Source organism: Pleurodeles waltl, chromosome 10 (genome assembly GCF_031143425.1).
Source record: "Pleurodeles waltl isolate 20211129_DDA chromosome 10, aPleWal1.hap1.20221129, whole genome shotgun sequence".
Classification (NCBI taxonomy): Eukaryota; Metazoa; Chordata; class Amphibia; order Caudata; family Salamandridae; genus Pleurodeles; species Pleurodeles waltl.
Genome location: NC_090449.1, coordinates 38,198,164 through 38,219,227, shown reverse-complemented (window position 1 = coordinate 38,219,227; position 21,064 = coordinate 38,198,164). Strand labels below are relative to the sequence as shown.

The 21,064-nt window shown below is 43.9% G+C and overlaps 1 protein-coding gene across 3 annotated transcripts in view; it reads left to right on the top strand.

Moving 5' to 3' along the window:
• Positions 1–21,064, top strand: part of CXXC1 (CXXC finger protein 1) — a 70,408-nt gene that overhangs the window by 686 nt on the left and 48,658 nt on the right. For 2 of the 3 annotated variants that reach the window (XM_069209614.1, XM_069209613.1), the window contains exons 2-5: positions 5,809–5,912; positions 7,119–7,219; positions 8,702–8,820; positions 9,092–9,109. In XM_069209614.1, coding sequence (XP_069065715.1) covers positions 5,809–5,912; positions 7,119–7,219; positions 8,702–8,820; positions 9,092–9,109 — 342 coding nt within the window. The remainder of the gene's footprint in view (positions 1–5,808; positions 5,913–7,118; positions 7,220–8,701; positions 8,821–9,091; positions 9,110–21,064) is intronic. The other variant, XM_069209615.1, reaches the window with a different exon arrangement.

The following is a 21,064-nucleotide window of genomic DNA, read 5'->3' as shown; positions in this document are numbered from 1 at the left end:
GATCTGGTCTTTTTACTTTAGCCCTTCATTTTTGGCCTAAGGTTCTGAAACTTCATTCATGCAAACTCTTACAATTGTGATCCCTATTGTTGTGTTTTTAGGACGTGTGGGCTAAAAAAGGGAAAGGCTTTCAGCTTTGCCAATATGGTCTGGGAAGGGTTATGCAGTTTTGATGAAATCGCCTCATTTTTGTAAGTCTGGTAAAATGTTGGTAGTTGGAGGAGGTTGCTCTCTTTAGCAGCCTCAGAAGGCAATACTGATTACTTGTAATGCTTGTCTGGAGGGAGGCGGCACAAACTACTTGATAGCCATGTGATTCTTGTTTAAACCAATCTGTTTTTAGATACGGTTCATGTGAGAGATTGTTAAGTCTTTGGCCCAGAAAAGAGACGGGTGCTATGTACGATTGTGCTGACTCTTAGGTAGCAGGGTGCTTCTCAGTGGATTTCGGGACAAGTAGTTAAGTGTACAGTTATAGAATAACTGAAAGCCAAAGACGAGCATTGTCTGTGGATCGTACTGAAACTCAGTATTGTATTGACTCATTAATATGAAAGTCATTGAGTACGGTTTGCAAAGGTAAGTTTCTAAAGGCACACTTTATCAACACTTTCTGAAGGAAGTGAGTGGAAAAGAGTAAGTGAGTATTAGAAAGATGAAGTGTATTTCATTGTTTAAAGATAGTTTCAGTGTTACCGGAATTGTACTAGCATATTTTGAATGTAAAAATACCAGTAGTTATTATAGCAATAGTCATAGGCACGGTAATAAAGCTAGGTGTAATGTAATTGCTGCTTCTGGTAGAGTAAGTGAATGCACTTGTAACACACTAAGGTAGTCATCAGTAGTTTCTGTATTAGTGGTATCTGTTGCATTAATTGGGGCATCACTATGAGTAATTTTAACAGTAATATCAGTCGTACCAGTAGTAGTGAAAAAAGGTTAAGTAGTACTGTTACGAAAAGAAGGATTAATAGTATCATTAGATGCCGTTGTATCGGTGCATCTCTTACCAGTAATAATGGCAGAATCATATGTAGCACTTGGTTTGGTGTGTTAACAGTAGGCGGTGGACTAATAGAAATAGTAGTAACAGTAACAGAAGTTATCAATTATGTACTTCTAGTATCACCAGCATGTGTACTTGATGTTTTACAGCAAGCAGTAGCAGTAGTAATAATAATACTGAGAGTTATAGATGTTGAACTGCTAATAATAGTGTTGTTAGTGGTTGTAGATATTGGTTACAGCTTCTGGTATGGTTTTGGTGTGATAGAAGTACAGGGAGTGCAGAATTATTAGGCAAGTTGTATTTTTGAGGATTAATTTTATTATTGAACAACAACCATGTTCTCAATGAACCCAAAAAACTCATTAATATCAAAGCTGAATATTTTTGGAAGTAGTTTTTAGTTTGTTTTTAGTTTTAGCTATGTTAGGGGGATATCTGTGTGTGCAGGTGACTATTACTGTGCATAATTATTAGGCAACTTAACAAAAAAAAATATATACCCATTTCAATTATTTATTATTACCAGTGAAACCAATATAACATCTCAACATTCACAAATATACATTTCTGACATTCAAAAACAAAACAAAAACAAATCAGTGACCAATATAGCCACCTTTCTTTGCAAGGACACTCAAAAGCCTGCCATCCATGGATTCTGTCAGTGTTTTGATCTGTTCACCATCAACATTGCGTGCAGCAGCAACCACAGCCTCCCAGACACTGTTCAGAGAGGTGTACTGTTTTCCCTCCTTGTAAATCTCACATTTGATGATGGACCACAGGTTCTCAATGGGGTTCAGATCAGGTGAACAAGGAGGCCATGTCATTAGATTTCCTTCTTTTATACCCTTTCTTGCCAGCCACGCTGTGGAGTACTTGGACGCATGTGATGGAGCATTGTCCTGCATGAAAATCATGTTTTTCTTGAAGGATGCAGACTTCTTCCTGTACCACTGCTTGAAGAAGGTGTCTTCCAGGAACTGGCAGTAGGACTGGGAGTTGAGCTTGACTCCATCCTCAACCCGAAAAGGCCCCACAAGCTCATCTTTGATGATACCAGCCCAAACCAGTACTCCACCTCCACCTTGCTGGCGTCTGAGTCGGACTGGAGCTCTCTGCCCTTTACCAATCCAGCCACGGGCCCATCCATCTGGCCCATCAAGACTCACTCTCATTTCATCAGTCCATAAAACCTTAGAAAAATCAGTCTTGAGATATTTCTTGGCCCAGTCTTGACGTTTCAGCTTGTGTGTCTTGTTCAGTGGTGGTCGTCTTTCAGCCTTTCTTACCTTGGCCATGTCTCTGAGTATTGCACACCTTGTGCTTTTGGGCACTCCAGTGATGTTGCAGCTCTGAAGTATGGCCAAACTGGTGGCAAGTGGCATCGTGGCAGCTGCACGCTTGACTTTTCTCAGTTCATGGGCAGTTATTTTGCGCCTTGGTTTTTCCACACGCTTCTTGCGACCCTGTTGACTATTTTGAATGTAACGCTTGATTGTTCGATGATCACGCTTCAGAAGCTTTGCAATTTTAAGAGTGCTGCATCCCTCTGCAAGATATCTCACTATTTTTGACTTTTCTGAGCCTGTCAAGTCCTTCTTTTGACCCATTTTGCCAAAGGAAAGGAAGTTGCCTAATAATTATGCACACCTGATATAGGGTGTTGATGTCATTAGACCACACCCCTTCTCATTACAGAGATGCACATCACCTAATATGCTTAATTGGTAGTAGGCTTTCGAGCCTATACAGCTTGGAGTAAGACAACATGCATAAAGAGGATGATGTGGTCAAAATACTCATTTGCCTAATAATTCTGCACTCCCTGTATACGCAGCACTAGGGGCAAGAGTATTGGAGAACTATATAAAAGTGAGAGGATATACATTTGTTCATTATTTTTAGGGAAACTGTATTTTTTTTATTTCAGTATCTATGTGGTATATGTATAGCACAAACCTAGTCAAAACCAGCAGAACACTGTACAAGTTTACTTGTTACATTTGAAAAGTAGGTTTAATGGGACTCTGCAATTAATTTAGCATTTGGATATCCTCGTTAATGTACTTTTAGATGAGACAACCTTGGATGTAATTTACTACATGAGTTTCTATTAAATTAATTTGCACTTTGCAAAAACATGGTGCCTTAAAGGTGTCGTCAAAAATAATGGCGTTTGGGATAAGTCTTGGGTTTACAGTGTCCTAGGGGCAGGGATTGCTCCACTTTTCCGATACAGAACAACACAAACCATAGTGATCCACAGTAGTGTATTTCACATATAGCTGAAAATTAGATACTTTAATTTAAAAAGTCTGCTCCAGACTCCAAGCAGCTGGCATCCGCAGAAAGGCCCTACAATGGATACGCTCCTTCCTGACCCGCAGAACACAGAGAGTCAGACTCCCGCCTTGCCTACGGATATCAGCTGTGGAGTTCCACAGAGCTCCTCCCTGAGCCCCCACACTCTTCAACATTTACATGGGCCCACGCACATCCATCGTCCAGAACCATGGACTGAACATCGTCTCCTATGCCGACGACACCCAGCTGATCATCTCACTGACTAAACACCCCACAACTGCCAAAAAGAATTTCGACAACGGGATTGAAGCTGTCGCCACCTGGATGAAGGAGAGCTGCCTCAAGCTCAACTCTGACAAGATCCGAGATCCTCATCCTGGGACCCTTCACGTCAGTCTGGGACGACTCCTGGTGGCCTGCTACCCGTGGCAGCCCGCACCCTAACAAACCATGCGAGCAACCTCAGCTTCATCATGAATTCACTGCTCACCATGATCCGCCAAGTCAACTCGGTCGCATCCTCCTGTTTCCCCACACTCTGACTTCTCCAGAAGATCTCCAAATGGATCCCAAATGACTGCTGCAAAACTGTAACCCATGCCCTGGTTACCATCAAACTCGTCTATGGTAACACCCTCTATGCTGGCACCACCCAGAAGAACCTGAAGAAACTACAGCACATCCAAAATACCTCCGCCAGATTCGTCCTGGACGTCCCCTGCCATGAACACATCACCAGACACCTAAGAGGCTTCCATTGGTTTTCCGTTGAGAAAAGGATCAACTTCAAACTTCTTGTCTATGCATACAAGGCTCTCCATGAGTTAGGATCCACCTACCTCAACCACTACATCACCTTCTACTCCCCTGCCAGACCTCTCCATTCCGCTGAACAAGCACTAGCTACCGTGCCCCACATATATCTCAGCCGGAGGAAGATCCTTCACCTACCTTCCGGCAAAGAGCTGGAACACCTTCCCTCTTCACCTCAAGCAGTCACCATTGTTGCCTCAATTCAGGAAGGACCTTAAGACCTGGCTCTTCGACAGAAGCACAGAGGACCGACCGCCTCAGCGCCTTGACACCCTTACGGGTGAGTAATTGCGCTCTATAAATTATGATTGATTGATTGCTAAGTCAAATTTTATCAGCCACTTCCAATCAAAGAATTGAACTCAACTTGGAGAACCATTGAAACTATTTTCCACTGCTGATTGTGCAATTATAGAAGGGAATTGCTTGCACACATACTTCTGTTTTCCAGCACTGTTACACGCGCCAAATGATACTGAGGCCTATGTCCTTACAACAGGACACCCGCTTGGCCAAAGAGGCCAATTCCCTTTAAAGCATCTTGGAATCAGTGACAAACATGGAAATTCATACCGTACCTGCCGTATATTAAAGAGCAGGAACGGCAAATAGCCTCCACTGTTTACTGTTCACCATCCTGCGTGCATCAAGGGACTCTGACCAAGTGGTTTGGTAGTTTGCACTAAAGACTTTAATTCTGTCGCCTCCATCTCACAAGTCGTGCCCCGGCAGATTCTAAAGTGTGTATATGAACCCAATAGTTAATAACTTGATGAAAATAATTTTGAGCTCGCTCATCAGCTGTACCTTTGATTGGCCCATGCCTTGAATACCCCTGATCTTCTTACAAAGACGCCACTGTCATACACTGCTGTTGCCACTAGCACCTTATAATGCACAATATTTTAAATGACTATGGGGGTTGCCAAGCGGAAACCGCCAATTGACCGCTCCGTAGTCAAAAGACCGCGGAGGCCATTCTGGCTTTCCTGGTGGGCGCCCGCCAAGGGATCGCCCGCCGGCCCAGCGGGAAAGGCCCTGCAACCCAGAAGCCTGCTCCGAATGGAGCCAGCGGTGTTGCAGGGGTGCGACGGGTGCAGTTGCACCCGTCGCGATTTTCACTGTCTGCTAAGCAGACAGTGAAAATCATGCTGGGGCCCTGTTAGGGGGCCCCTGCACGGCCCCATGGGCCCCACGACACCCGTTCCCGCCATCCTGTTCCTGGTGGTAAAAACTGCCGGAAACAGGGTGGCGGGAAGGGGGTCGAAATCTCCATGGCGGCGCTGCTTGCTGCGCCGCCATGGAGATTCAGCCCAGACAGGGGAAATCCGGCGGGAAACCGCCGGATCCCCTTTTCTGACCGCGGCTTTACCGCCGCGGTCAGAATGGGCAAGGAAGCACCGCCAGCCTGTTGGCGGTGCTTCCGTGGTCATCCACCGCCAGGGTTGGATCGACCCCCTATGTGTCCCCCTTGAGTGCAATATTTAGTATTTTTATAAAACCGTAATTATTTTACTGCTGTTAGCACTTTACTATGAATATGAGTCAGCACAAGCTATCTTTTTTATGATACTCTTCGTAAACTTTGCAATGATTTGAAGTAATCACACAATAAACGTGTCAAGCTTGATATTTTAATTTGCATGATTTAAGCATGTACCTTATTTTTCCTGCAGGATAGTGAATATTCTGACCTGGAGCTGTCTGCTGCGGGGGAAAATGGAGAGAATGCACCGATCTATTGTATCTGTCGGAAACCTGACATCAATTGCTTCATGATGTAAGGAGTCTTGGAAAGAAAAAAAAATCAGAACATGTCATTTAATCATCTGCCTCCTGCAACCATGGCTGTCATGATTATACTTGCTTATGGGATTTCTGTTTGCTGTTGTGACACAAGTCTATTTTACAGACTAATCCTAGCGCAGTTAAGGAAAACTCCCATTTATTCATTAAGCAACTTTAATATAATGACCAAGTACTTTGGACCTAGAAACTTGGTAGGCAAAGCTGCAGTGTGAAGAAATCGCAAAGAATTTTCTGAAATTAACCTTGTCCTTCGCTCTCAGATTAATTTCTTATATCAGATTTTAAAATGTATTTTGGAGCCAGATTTTTTATTTTATTTTGACACACCCAGCACCCAGGGATTGTGTAAGATAAATTTTAAAACCTCTTGATCAAAGCATACTTTAATTATTCCTTGACCTAATTTCTTATTCAACTAGCTATGGATGCAGTAAGGTTTACCATCCTTCCCATGCATCATGGTGGGACAGCAAAAAAATGTTAGATGCAGTTCAGTACTTGGTGGAAGCAAGAATAGTAGCTGCATACCACACACACACACACGCTAAAGGAGAGTTCTGTTATCCCCTTATTGAATTAATGTTTCTGTTTTTGGTATGGTGAAGCAAAGAGAGCTCACTCATTCATATTTTGTATAAGTCTGTGAGAAGAAAGACGGTTGGTTCCCAGTTTACTGCTTGCTGATAGCAGCCATTTTTATGCCTCAGGCACTATATCTTAGTTAGGTTGCCCCAGACAATGTTTCTCATTCTTCCTAATTGCCCTCTCTTTCTGTGCCTCTGTAAATTTATTTTGAAGAGCATCCCTCAAACTAAAAACAAAGCATCCCCTGTATATTCTTGGAAGTGACACTTGGACACCCAACACTTTTGTGGCATCCAAAAAAACCTTTCGAAGAAGAGATTTTTCAAACAAGGAAATGGTTGTGTTTGCATGAGTTTATTAAATCAGTGCATAACCTTGTAACTACAACAGTGGCCACAACAAAAAGATATGCAGTTGGTGCATATTGATGAGGTAACTACTTTAGGGTATACCAGTCTGGTGTTGGGTTTGTTGACTGAACTCTCCTTCAGCGTGTGTGTGGTATGCCAAAAACCCTTGCTTTTTAGTCTGCTAATGAACGTGATTCATCTGTTCTATGCATTTAACTATATTACTTTCCTCATGTTCTCAGCGGCTGTGATAATTGCAATGAGTGGTTCCATGGAGACTGCATCAACATCACAGAGAAGATGGCCAAAGCCATCCGTGAGTGGTACTGCTTGCAGTGTCGAGGTGAGCACCTCCAGAAGAGCAATGGAGCATGGTCAATTTGCATGTCACTTATACTGAAGGTTGTATGGGGTTAGGGGCCTTCAGTTATGTGCCAACAACTCATTAGTTGTAGGTAGCAATAGATCTGGTAATGGGGTCTTCTCTGCTGTACTGTTTACTTTATGCAGACTGAGCAGAACCAAGGTGACAGATTGTTACCTCATTGTGGAATGCAAGCAGTTCCACGGATGGCTTATTTGCCAGAGTTTGCTGTTGATCAATCCCTATTTGTTATCTCTGTAAATAGGACATTCTTAATGAGAAGAAATCAAAGAACAATGACAGGGTGGTCTGTTGTGTACCCTATCTACCTATTCTTTCGAGTGTGAAGGGAGTGGAGAGTGGCCACATCTATAATGGTTTAAGGAAACCATATTACTGGTTTATGGTTTTAGTTTGTATTGCACTTCTTATCGGGAAAATTGTCATTGCATTTATTTATTGTTTTTCTGCATCTATTGTGGCCCAGAAGTGCTGGTACCTCTGCTTGGAAGAAATGCAAGGTTATTTCTTAGTGGATGTTGAAGATGCTTATTGGTGTAAGTGGAGGCAGAGGGAATTGGGTGGTATTGAAAGTAGTGCTGGAGATCTAATGTACTCAACAATAAGGCAGTGGTTTGGTATAAAGGAAGGCATGTGGGAGAACCGTATGATTTCCTGGAATAACACCAGTGCATATGAGAGGGGTTTGGTGAAGGGTGTATGCAGTGATGACAAATGTTCTGTGTGTCTTGTATATGTCATAAGTTGATGTGAAAATCAAATTGTGCATCGCACACTTCTGTCTGACTACAAAAACAGCTAACATGTTTTCACAGTTTAGATGGCTGAGTAGATTAGTGAAAAATCACCATCTTTTCTGTGGCCTAACTAGCCATTTTCTTTTTTTAATCGTGTACTTTCATGTCATAAGTCTGAAATTTGTCACTTCCCATATTTTCGTGTTCGTCTCCATATGCTTATAATTGTTGTTCCATCCAAATTCATTGTTGATTATGTGCCACATACTTTTTGCAGGATGTTGAACTCAGAGCTATCCCTGCTGGATAGTACATGTGCCTATGTCATCCAGTGCTCTGAATTATAATACTTGCATTTCTTCAAAAAATGTACAACCTACAAAACAAAAAGGGTATTAGAAGGTACAAGGCTTTAGTGTTGATATCTGTAGCTTGACAAGTCAGTTTTGTGGGTCTACTACATGCAAACTAAACAAAAATCAGGAATGGGGTTGCAGATGTATGTTTCCTACAGTCTTTAGACTCTTTATTTATACTGCTGAGGCGTGTGAAAGTTAGGCTTCCAGTGTTGCCTGTTTAACCAAGGCCACTCATGGCTCTAAACACCCTCTTCAACAGTGTAGACCTGAGCAGAAGGATAAATTGTAGAAGTATGTAACGGCATAACCTTTTCACTCATCTATCTCTGATATTTAACCCATAGAGAAGCACCCACACCTGGAGATCAAATACCGGCACAAAAAGTCGAAGGAGCGAGAGCAACGGGAGGCTGATCGCGAGGAGCGGATGAACCAGCAGAGGAGGAGCTCTTCTTCCAACAAGGTTAGTGTACTAGCAGAGTCATGGAGCTGCAGATGGTGGGTGTGTTAGAGCTGGCACGTTATGTGTAACTTGTCAACGCATTCTCTAGTCTCCAGTGTCACTTTTATCCTATTAGACTCCCTCCCGTCTCTGTCGCTGAGTGGTAGTTGTACCATAGCGCTGATGTCTGTGCAGCAGCTTTATTGGAATACTGATATGATAATTAATTGTATTTTTTTAAAATTCAAGCAATCTAAATCTTCTTCCCTTCTCCCCTCTACTTCCTCTTTAGAATATTTCAGGGCAAGAGGTGAGCTGTCGTGAGAGGTGTTCTGTTCTGGATAAGAGACCATTCTGTGATGCAAAATGCTGCCCGCTGATTGGCCGAGGGGACTTCAGCTTATGTCTCTAAGGCCTCCGCTGCTGGTCTGTTATTTATTACTGCTGGGGTCACCAGCACAGTCATAGTTAAGAAACGCCCTGAAGTTCCTTTTCGTAAATTGGCCAAAATCGCTTGCATTTGCCAGATTTGTAGTATTCTTGGGTATTCTGAATAGAGCAATATTGCTTTAAGGGTGATTATTTACTCAAAGCACGATCTGCTGCTTTACTTTGAGTATTACATTTTCATTTCCTTCCTAAGTCTGCAAGTAACTCAAAATGTGTGTTTTTTTGATCAAAGTATTCCTAAGGCATAGGCTCCCGAAAGAGAAGTGCCTCCTTTAACAATGGTCAAGAAGGATAGTAAAAACTTGCTCTTATTTCTCAATGCTACATGCACACATTTTAATCTTGATTCTGCATTTTTCTTCCGAAATATTTTGTACTAGTTGACAACATTGCATTCATGAATCCAGTCCTAATTGCTACAAAAATAGAGTATCCTTACATCATGGTTTCTTGATTCAATGGAGCTTTTGTTTAATGAAAATCATTTGGGTATGTTTTCTGTTAAGCTATGTATATATGCTAAATTCAGATGTTACGTTTGTTTAAAATACCTATGCCACTAAAAATAACTAACTTTAGGTTTAAAAAGTTTAACTGTAGTGACAGACTCTTTCCTGCAGGCATGCCCTACAAAAGAGTAGCAATGCAGACGTCCACTCCAACCCTAGAATAGAAATCTAGAATTTGAATATTTAGCATGTAGCTGATAAACCTTCATTGTGGTTCCTTAAATCTGACTCTTAAGGACTAGTACAGTTTTACTTGTTTGACACTCCCTATCACGTTGTGTGTTATTTTAAAGGGCATTTATTCAACACACTCCTTTGAAGGATTCATGGCATTCTTATTTGACACTGACCAACATCTGACTATTATGGATATGCTCACTATTTGTTGTGAAAGGTGTCCAGTTACTAGTTAAGAACTCAGGCTGTTTTTTTGTGTAGAGCTCCATTGTGTTAGAGCTTTTAATCCATCTCTTACATGTCTCCAAGGATAGTCTGGAAAAGGTGAAACCAGACTCCTCACACCCATCCCCAACACGTCATAACAAGTATGCAGTATGTGCTTGCTTCAAAGTGCTTCAAAGTGCCAGAAGCTCAAATCCCACTGGTGAAAGGAACAACTGCACCTGAAGCTCTGATAGTGCGATGAGTAGTGGCAGATAAGGGTGGGAAGCAGTAGGGTTATCCATATGTAAGAAACTGCAACAAATACAACACATACCTACTAAAAAAAACCAGAAAACATTCAGTGAAGTAACATCAGTGTTACTTTAGCAGTTCTTTAATACCAATCTTTCTGAAGCCAGTGAAGGGTGTGGGTTTTCAACTTATGCAGTAATTCACTGCCACCAGGGGATATCGCTGTAGTTTCATGTCTGAAAATTGGCCTCACCAACGGCCTCTGGTTATATTGTGTCTGTAGCAACATCTTTCCCTGATGTCATTGAGATGCCATGATTACAAGATGAACTAGGGCAGATGTGCTTGCCTACTTGCACTAAGTTGACAAATACGTTGAAGGATGACCACGCTTAGTTCTGTCATCTAAAAGGTGCCTTAATATGCTTACATTCTTAATGGTAATTTGTAAGTGTATAAATGGACTTGGACAAAGCATAGTAGCTTGCCGGTATGTGGTAATTGTATTGCACCAACTTATCCAAAAAGGCATTGAAGTGTTAATGGAGGGCTAGCAAGTTTCTAGGAGCAAGAGTGAACTTTTACTGCATTTCAGTGTAGTGCTCTGTAAAGAGGAGTGGAGGATTGAGGACGTCTTGATGGATCCAGGGATGACTCTCGAAGTCCTGGGTGCACAGATGGAGAAGGCCTGCTAACTTATTTTTTCTTCTTTGTTTTTTTTTTTTGTCTCCCCTCTGATGGTGTCCTGGCTGTGGGCATTCAGACCGCTACTAGAGGTGGCGGTCCTGCCAGTCGGCTAGACAGGGGTGCCTGGTGTGATGGCTTTGTAGATGGTGCAGCTCGTTTTGAAGAGATTGCTGGACTGCAAGGGGGGCCTGTAGTTCCATCAGAGTGAGGTGATATAGTTATATTCCTTCAGGATGTTGATGAGGATTGCTGCAGCTTGTAGTATGCCCTAGATGGTGGCTAGAGTGGAGTCTGGGTGGCTCTAGAGAAGGTCATTGCACCATGCATATGTGAGAGGATGGGGTTTTGAGCAGCAATTCACAAATTGCCTTCCTGTAGAAATGATTCCACTTTCTTTAGTAGCGAGAGCTGTTACCAGGATGTTTTGGTTTTCTTGGCAGTGTGTTCCTTGAGAGTAAGGTTAGTTCCCAGAATGAATCAGAGTGAGATGACATTGGGTGAAAGTTGTGAATTGGATCCATCCTGGTTCATACCATTGAGCCAGGGTTGGACTAGTTGTGCTTATTCTAACTATGGTTAAGCTCCAGGTGGATGCTTGACATTTTAGTCTGAACAAAGTGCAGGTAGAGTTTGATATGTTGGATAGATGGAGCCGAGGAGACTTTCAAATATAGTTGTTTATCATCGGAGTATGGTTGACTTTTGATGCTGCTGTTGGTGTGTATAGTCTCAAGGGGCTCCATGTTCAGTTTGAAGTTAACAGTGAACAAGATCGAACCTTGGGGGATTCTGGAGTTGATCACGATCTTCTGGGGCCTGGAGGTGCCCATGTGAGCGAAATGGCATCTGTTGGATAGGTAGGAAGTGAATCAGAAATTTAGTCATAACATTTTTGAACCATTTTAATGATTTTTCTTAAGACTATATTTAACTTAATTGATCTTACCAAATTATGGTTAGGTTTTCTCTTACATCAGCAGAGAGAAGACCTGTAAGGTAACACTTGGTTGTTTGAGCAACAATACCTTAAGCTCAGGCATCATCATCATCATCATCAACAACAGTAACCAAAATACAATCACTAGGGGGTTACAGTTCAAAATAGTGTCCCATTTCCCAACTATCTCAGTCCTAGAATTGTATTCAGTTTGACTTCCCTGAATGTGTTCTGCTTATCAGGCATAGTACATCAGCTGTTGTCCCCATATCTTAAATCTTTTGATCTCATATTTAGCTGTATAAGTTCTAAAGGTTCCTGGTCTATTTAGCAGTGGGCGATATCCCCAGTATACAAGGAGCAACAAATCCCCATCTTATTACTCAGCTGTAATAAGCAAAATACCTTTTTGAACGTCCTGCTAGTTTTATCTTTAAAATGGCAATAAACCAATGGCTGATAAACCCTGGAAATAAGAGATCCCTGAAACATGGGGCATTTTAGGGTCGAGCCTGCGTCGCATGCGCTTGTGCATGCGTTTCACTTTACATTAGGAAAGAGCTCGGAGCTCCGTCCATGTCACGTCACTGTCTTTCATTGGTTCGTGGGCTTGCCTGTTAAAATCTGCTTGCTTTCATTAGTGGAAGGCATGCATACGTCATGCCTTTTCCAGTGGTTAGCCCTCCTTGAGCGCAGCGACCAAGTATTGAAAACATGCAAGGCTCACTGTTTTCTGTCCGGTTTGTGGACTACCTTTTTAATCTTTTTTCGCAGCGCGATCTCGCTTGGCAGAAGTTGAGCGCTTTCCATGACATCGACCCTGTTACATAGTTAGTTTCACTTTTGCCGGTTACGTAGGTAATTGCACTGTTGCCGATGAGTTTCACTACGAGTGAACTGTAGCAGCACGATCGCGCTTTTTTTTCCATTTAATGTGGCAAGAAAAGTCCGGTTGGGCGTTTACAACTGCTAATAACTCTAACTCGGAGAAATGCGAGACCCGTTGCATTGCAAATGCTTGTTTATTTAGAGGTTATAGAGCATGGGTACTCCCAAACTTTTTCTCGGGGCAAAAATTGCAGTATGGTTTGTGGCCAAGGGGGCCGCACTGAAGGGCCGGTATAGGGGGGGGAGTCTAGACCAGTGTTGTCCAACCTTTTTATCGCCGCGGACCGGTAAATGTTAGATAATTTTTCCGTGGCCCGCTTGTCCCATTGTGTGACAAGCGGGCCACGGAAAAATTATCAAACATTTACCGCCCGCCACAGTGGGGCGGCCCGGGGGTTGGGGAACACCGGTAGACAATGCTGTATTTTGAAGCCAGGTATAACTACAAAGCTACAAGGAGGATATTTTGAAGAACATTTTTATTATCGGACAATAGCAGTCTTGAGAGGCATTGTATTGTAATCCTTGTTAACTGGATATTCAGCACAGGCCCAATGCAGCACAGGTTTACCTGAGTCCGAAAAATAGGTATATCAAAGGAAGACATACTAAGAAATTATTTTGCGGTTCATGTCTCTTATTAGTGTTCTGTAATCTGGTATTATGTCTGAAATGGCAAGCCTTAAGATCTGATCCAGATGTAAGTCTGTTAGCTTATTTCTGAGTTTACTCTTCAACAGTCCCATTGTGGAAAACAAACTTTCACAAACTTATGTTGACCCAAACACACAAATTCCTTTCTGGACACTGAAAAAGAACAGGAAATTTGTCAGAAGGCACAATGTTCCAGAATTATTCTGGTGCCTGCGCCAAAAAAAGATGCTTCGAGAGCTGAGTTGTGCTGCATGTCTATCAGCTCAATGTGTGCTTGTGGCCTTTTTCATGCCAGTAAGTTCAACATCATCAAGATTTCTTGCACTCGCCACCCAGGGTTTTTTCCACCAGCTTGAATTGAGAAAATCGCCAGGCGGAACACACTGTTGCAGGACTTTTGCTGCCATTAATTATCCCTCACACCCTCCACCTTAAAAATACTGCTCTGTAATTGATGTTTGGAAATCTGGAAAGGGTCCATGCTAGCATTTATTTTTTGAGGGCCGGCGCTTATTCTTCTGTCTCAAGCATTTGATCTGAGCAAAAAACATATAGGAAAGACAGAGGAAGAGAAAACGAAAAAGCGTCACAGTGGGAGAAAGCAGAAAGCTGCAAAAGTGAGCTGAAGGGGCAGGGAGTGGCTGTAAATGGATTGAAGAGGTCGGAAATGCCCCCAGGATTAGCTGCCTCAGTATTCCATGTTCCCACATTTAATTGCAGCAGACGTGTGTTTAAGAGGAGGGCTTTGGGCACCACACTGCATTTGGCAATGTGGTGGCGGAAGACAGAACATTGGCAGCAAGAACCTTCGGCCGCTTTCTACCAAAATTAAAATAGGGGCCAAAGTGTGGAGAACGTCATTACTCTCCCTGACTCAAGGTGAGTATTGCACTCTAGAGCTGTACAAAGTGATGGGCAGTTCTCAATAAAATGGCGGCTCTGACTGAGTAGATTTGCACATCTCTCTTGCATGCCCACATATGCAGAGGAGCTGCCAAAAAAGAAACAAAATCATTGGATATGCATGCACTCTGATCACCCCAAGCAGTTCTTGGCAGCCACATATATTCCACAAATCCCACTGAAATCCCGGGTCTTTCACACTCATTCTGTTTCCCACCGAGCTTCTGTGGCAGCCCACAAGATGCAAAGCTGGCCGCCAAACTTTCCAGAAATGTAAAAGGCTAAAGAGACACCGAGTGTAAGAAGAGGCGGACTAGAAAATTAATTCAATTAATATTTATAAACTGCAGTGTAATGTGTCGTTCTTCGAAGATGTGCAAGTGAGGCAAACCCTCATGGCTGCCCATCAAACCTAGAACAAAGTTGCACCCTTTTAAAAAAGCAAAGTGCATAATTAAAGAACCACATGTTACTGATTTCATCTTTTAGTCTAGACCACAGTCCTTTTCAGTTCTTGCATCATTGGGGGCCTGCGCTGCCTATTTTCCAGAGCCACACATAGACTGATGTGCCCCACTTCACATGTTTGCGTTCCCTGCCTCTGCCATGTACTGGTCCAGACACCGGTGGTAGGGATACCCAGAGAATAGCCGAGCGGGTCACGGGGCTGTAAAAACATTTCTGCTGGCTTATCTTTACAAGAGGTGTTCCAGGAGCACTTCGGCAGAGAGGGCTGACTGCAGGCGACGTGCACAAATCACACTGCTGGCGGCTAACATAGCAGGAAGCTTCCAAAAGACCCTGTAAAAGTCTACTGACTTTTAAAGGACTTTTGCTTCTCGCCAGTGCAAGCCCTCTTTTGTGTCTACGACAGTCTTGCGTGGTTTTTATAGTAACTGCACCAGAAGATCTGCGGGCCGCCAAGGAAGGTCTGCCGGCTGTACTATGAGTACTGCAGTTATAGAGAGTCATCGACCAAGTAGATCAGTACCCAGCTGCTTTCAGGGTGCAAATTACATTTGAGGGAGTCCAGATGAGATGGCTGTCTCTGAGAAGCTATTTCTCTTGCTGGTATATTTCACAGGCTATGGGGTGGTGGTTGATAGGCTGGAAGTTGGTCTTCTCTTCTGTGCGAATGTGAAATTTCCTACGAAGCTTTGGAATTGTTAGTTAAATCTTTTCCCGGGTGTGCATTTTTTGTTAGTGTGGTAGTTGGTTAATGTAATACTTAATTTCATTGGTTAATAATCAATACGTACTCAAATTATTCTTTGATTCTTCATTTGTTTTCTTTTAAGATGGTGTCTAGATTTTAATTTGTTTAATTATATGAATGTCTTTTTTTTTATTGGACTGTGAGGTTATGAGTTAAATTTTTTTTCTTTGCTGGTATTTGTTGCTTTTAGATACTAGCGATTAAAGGGATTGTATTTTGGTGTCTTACAGGAAACTGAGGTGTGAGTACTCTTCTAGTAGAGTGCTGTTAAAAATCTCTTCCCAAACATGAACGCTGTGGCCTGCCTGCTGTGAATATGTCATTGGTACTTGCAAGTGTGCTCCAGTGAGAAAGTGCTCAAACTACTTCTGGGTTTCTTTTTGTTTCCTTGACTGTTAGTTGCACTGAAGATATGAGCCTCTGGAATGCTACCTTCATTGTTGTTATGGTCATGTCTCCTCAGAGAGTGGAGTTCTCTAGAAGACTGTTGGGTGGCGTGTGGAATGTTGGATGTGGTGATTATTTGAAATCATCAAGGAAGATCCTGTCTAGCCGCGGGCTGCTGAAGAGCTGAGATGTGACGGTTTGTGTAGATGAAAGGGTGGGGGGAGTGAAAGGGCTTTTGCTGGGTTTTCGAGGGCAGTGTGGGGAGTTTTTGGATTGTCCAAGTGCCTTTGTGGAGGATCACAAGGCCACTGTTCATTTTGATATGTGTTCCATTTATTAGGGATTTGCTCATCTTATATGCAGTAGAAGGTGGGGGGCTCATAATATCTCTGATCAATCCAGCTTCTTAATAATGATGCTAAATGATTGTGCGCTGGCTGGTTATTTGTTGTTCAGCCTGAAACTGAGGGTGTTTTGTGTTGGGGTGTGTAGTGTGGTGTTATTTGGAGTGGGTATAAATGAGATGTTTTAATGTTACTAGAGGTGCGGTTGCATGGGGGATTTTTGTTGGAGGCAGACTGGCTTTGGAGAGATGGACAGAAACGCTAGAGGTGGGAAATGAGAGGATGGTCATTTTCTAGAGAACTGTTTTGCCAGGGGTGTGGACAGTGCCATATCCTAATGGGCACAAGTCTGCCTCAGAAGCCTCCCTTGTTTTATCTGCCCTTCTACTTAGGCATATGCAGTGGGATGCCCAGAGTCAGATGCTGGAGGAGCTTCATGACCAAGGGTATGGTAACGTAGGTGGGATTTCAGAAGAACATGAAAGGAAGGCTAGAAAGTAGAGGTTTTTCTGTATAGTGCATTCGTCATATACATTAATTTTACAGCCAGAAGAGATGTTTCACAAAAGACTTTAGGTGCCTTACATTACATTTGACCTCGCTGGTTTTCATCCCACAGGACACAACTGGATGAGATGGGCTTTGGCAGTGCTAAAGTTTACTGGACACTTTTTGGTAGTGTCTAGAGGTATTACTTCACACCCTAATAGAGTCGTTCTGCTTCCCCCATCTTTAAGAGCTGGGAGAATGGTAGGAAGCTTGGCTTTGCTCGTACATGCTTAGAGGAAGCTCTACAATGGAAAGATAATGGGTTAGGTAGTTTTTTCTTTGATTGGGAGCTTTATGGAGCAATAGTGGTGACCAGGAGCTGAAGCCTTTTACAACCATTTCCCCTCAAGAATCTGGTCCCTAGCTAGACCGTTCATGGGTTTTAATACGAGCTTGAGATTTCATAGGCTACTATTTGTCAGTGTTGTCTTATGACCCATAAAACATTGATGAAGCCAAATAGTTTGGGCTTTTGTGTAGTGAAACATTTATTTTCTAAGTGCCACTCGCAGTATGAGAGTGCTTTAGGGACAGCAAGGTGGAATTTGAGATGCTGAAGGAAAGACGTAGCAGTAAATGCAGGCTCTCTTAAAAACTGTACAGTGTATACATCACTTAAAAGGCCTACATTGGATTATTGTGTCATTTTCCAGAGGGCACATCTACTGTATTTTGTCCACTTTAGGGAGTCTTTTTGTGGAGTATTGGTAAGTGACTGCCATACTGTGTTTCATTGAAGACACCCAAATAGAGTGGTATATCCAATTCTGCTGCCCATTTATGTCATACTATGCCTAGTCTGGAGTGTTGTACGGTAGTGGTTGCTAAACAACGTACTGAGTCCTGTTCTGGAGGTCACCACTGGGGTATTTGTCCAGTGCGAGCTTGTGTGTGTGAATGGATGGAGAGCAGGCAAGTATGTATGTGTATATCGGTGAGTTTTGCTGGATTGATGAAAGGAGAGTATGTGTGCGGGTGGATAATGGAGAATCTGGAGATCGGCAAATAGTTTGTGAGGAAGTAGATGCTAAGTTTGTGTGTGGGTTTGGTGGTTGGGTAGAGGGCGAATAATTTCTGTAAGTTTGCAGGTTAGTTTCCTTGTGGATTTGTGAATGGGCCGCTAGATGGAGAGTTTGTGTGTGGATGAAATGCATTTTTCTGGGTCAGTGGTGAGTCTGGATGCAGTATGGTTAAGCTTCAGTGTTTATTTTTTGGTAGAAGCATGTTGAGTGTGTGAATGAGTGGACAGTGAGCTTGTAGATGGTGAGTATGATCAGGGATGAAAATAATGGGTTTGGATTGATTGACGATGAATGTTTAGGCAGAGTTTTGTGCACTTGTGTGTGTGTGGAGGGAGGGGCAGTTTGAGCAGTTGGTTATGTGGATGAACTGTTAAATGGATGGATTCATTGATTGATGGTGCATATGTAGATTGGTAGCTTTTGCATGAATACTTTGTGTGTATAATAATTGCTTATGAATAACTGAAGTTCCTTCCCACCATAGTGGGAATGACTGACACAGCAAATGTTGGTGTGACTGTACTCTGGATGTTGAAAGTAAAAAGGTTGATGAGTGCACCCAGTGCTCCATGACTGGTGTTGATATTTTTGGGGTGAATGTACCTCATTGTGGGGTTCAGGCTGTATTTTGGGCCAGTTGTGTTGCATATATTTGGAAGGTCCCAAAAACAGCACCCTATGAACAAGCACTCTTTTTATTGAATATCCATACAGGAGAAAAGCAAGTATTAGCACAAATACTTTTATTGGCAGTAACTAAAAACTCTATCTGGGTGAGGTCCAGTGAGGTCAACCCTGCCCTGGAATGCACTGGTACTAAATAATGAAACATGTTTGGGTACTGTAGGAAAGTACCCTCTTTAATGGCATGGTTGCCCCCATTTTCTGCCTGTTGTCCATGTGTTTGACTGTGTCTACTGGTATCCTGCTAACCAGGACCCCAGTAGTTTTCCTCTCTCCTGTAAATTGTACCTTTTTCTTCCCACATTTGGCATACTGGTCTCCCCAATGTAAGTCCCTAGAATATGGTACCTAAGTACCCAGGGCATTGGGGTTCCATCGGATCCCTATGGGCTGCAGCAGGTATTCTGCCACCCATAGGGAGCCCATGCACAGGGTTCTGCAGGCCTACCATTGTAGTCTGAGTGAAACGGGTGCATGCACCCGTTTCCACTACAGGTCACTGTAAGTCACCGCTATTGTAGGTCATCTCAGCCCAGAGGGCAGGGTGCAGGTACCTGTGTATGAGGGCACGCCTGCACTAGCAGAGGTACCCCCACAAACTCCTGATCCATTTTCCTGGACTTTGTGAGTGCGGGGACGCCATTTTATGCGTGTACTGGACATAGGTCAGTACCTATGTCCAGCTACATAATGGTAACTCTGAAACTGGGCCTGCTTGGTGTCAATCTTGTCCGAATCATACCCCAATACTGTTTCAGATATTGGAAGTATGATTCCATGCCCTCTGGGGCTCCCTAGAGGAATCCCAGTATTGCTACCATCAGCCTTACAGGGTTTTCCGGGCAGCCCAGCTGCTGCCCTCCCCCCTCAGACAGGCTTCTGCCCTCCTGCTGCTTGATCTGATCAAGCCCAGGAAGGCAGAAGAAAGAATTTCCTTTGGGAGAGGGAGGTAACACCCCCTCCCTTTGGAAATAGGTGTGACTGGCTTGGAAGGGGTAGCGTCCCCAAGCCACTGGTTTGCTTTGAAGGTCACATTTGGTGCCCTCTGTGAATAAGCCAGTTCACGCCGGTTCAGGGACCCCTCAGTCCCTGCTCTGGTGCAAAACTGGACAATCGAAAGGGGAGTGAGCACTCCCCTGTCCATCACCACACATGGGGTGGTGCCCAGAGCACCTCCAGAGGGTCCCTGGGTTCTGCCATTTTGTTTCCAAGGTTGGCAGGGAACTCTGGGAACATCAGAGTGGCCAGGGAGGTGACGTCAGAGCCCCCTCCTGATATATGCTTACCTGGTTATGTGACCAATCCCCCTTTCAGGGCTATTTAGGGTCTCACTCTCTTGTGTGGGTCCCCAGATTCGGCTTGCAAGATTTCAGCAAGACTCCTCTGCAACCTCCACTTCGACTTCTGGCCAATGGAACCACGACTGGAGCTCCCAGGAACTGACAAAGCTGCAGATCCACGAGGAAGACCCTTCTGCAATATTGTTTCCAAGACTCCTGCCAGCTCTGCAACATTTCTCCGGCCGTGCACCCTCAGAAGACAGCAACTCTTCAGCCTGCACGGGAAGGAAGAAGCAATCTCCCTTGGAGTGAAGGAGTCACTCCACTGCATCCGCAGGCACCTACAGCAACGACGACCGACTGCGTGGATCCTCTCTCCTGCTGAGCTGGTGGATCCTGCATCACAGGTGGTGGTCTGGAGTGGTCCTCTTGGTCCTCTCTTTCAGCTGTCCAACTTGGGTGGAAGTAAGCCTTTGCCTTCCCACGCAGGGCAGTACCCCTGTGCACTGCGTCTCTTGCAGCTGCCAAGGGTTATTTGCATCTCCTCCACAGGATCTTAAGGCAACGTGGAGCTCCAGTCCCCTGTACTCCTTCCTGCGAAGCATAGCCCTCTGTGTGGTTCTACTGAGGTGTGGGCTCCTTCCTGCATCTTCTGTGTCCTTGTCCTGTAAGACTCCTGTGGGTGCTGTCTGGGCTTCTGTGGGCTCTCCTGATTGCCGAGGGTCCCCTGTGTCTCCCCATCCTGGGTAGAGTCCTCCTGCACCTCGCTGGTCCTTGGCAGCTCCACTTTCCTCCAACTGCGAAGATTGCCTTTGCCAAGGCTTGTTGGAGGAATCTGGACATGCAGCAACCCAGTCTGCATTCTTCTACCTGGCGTGGGATATCACCTGCATCCTCCAAGAACTAGAGTCCCCCCTCTGGGGTGCAGTGCTGACCATCCTGTGTTCACCGGTAACCAACTCATGCACCTTCAGTGTGGTGGGTAGGGGCTCCTGCCCCCACTGGACTTGGTCCCCTCTCTTCACAGGTCGTCCTGCACTGGAATCCACCGCTGGGGTCTTGCAGTTTCTTCTGGGTCTTGCATTTCCTCTCTTTTCTTCTTTGCGGGTACTTTGGGGA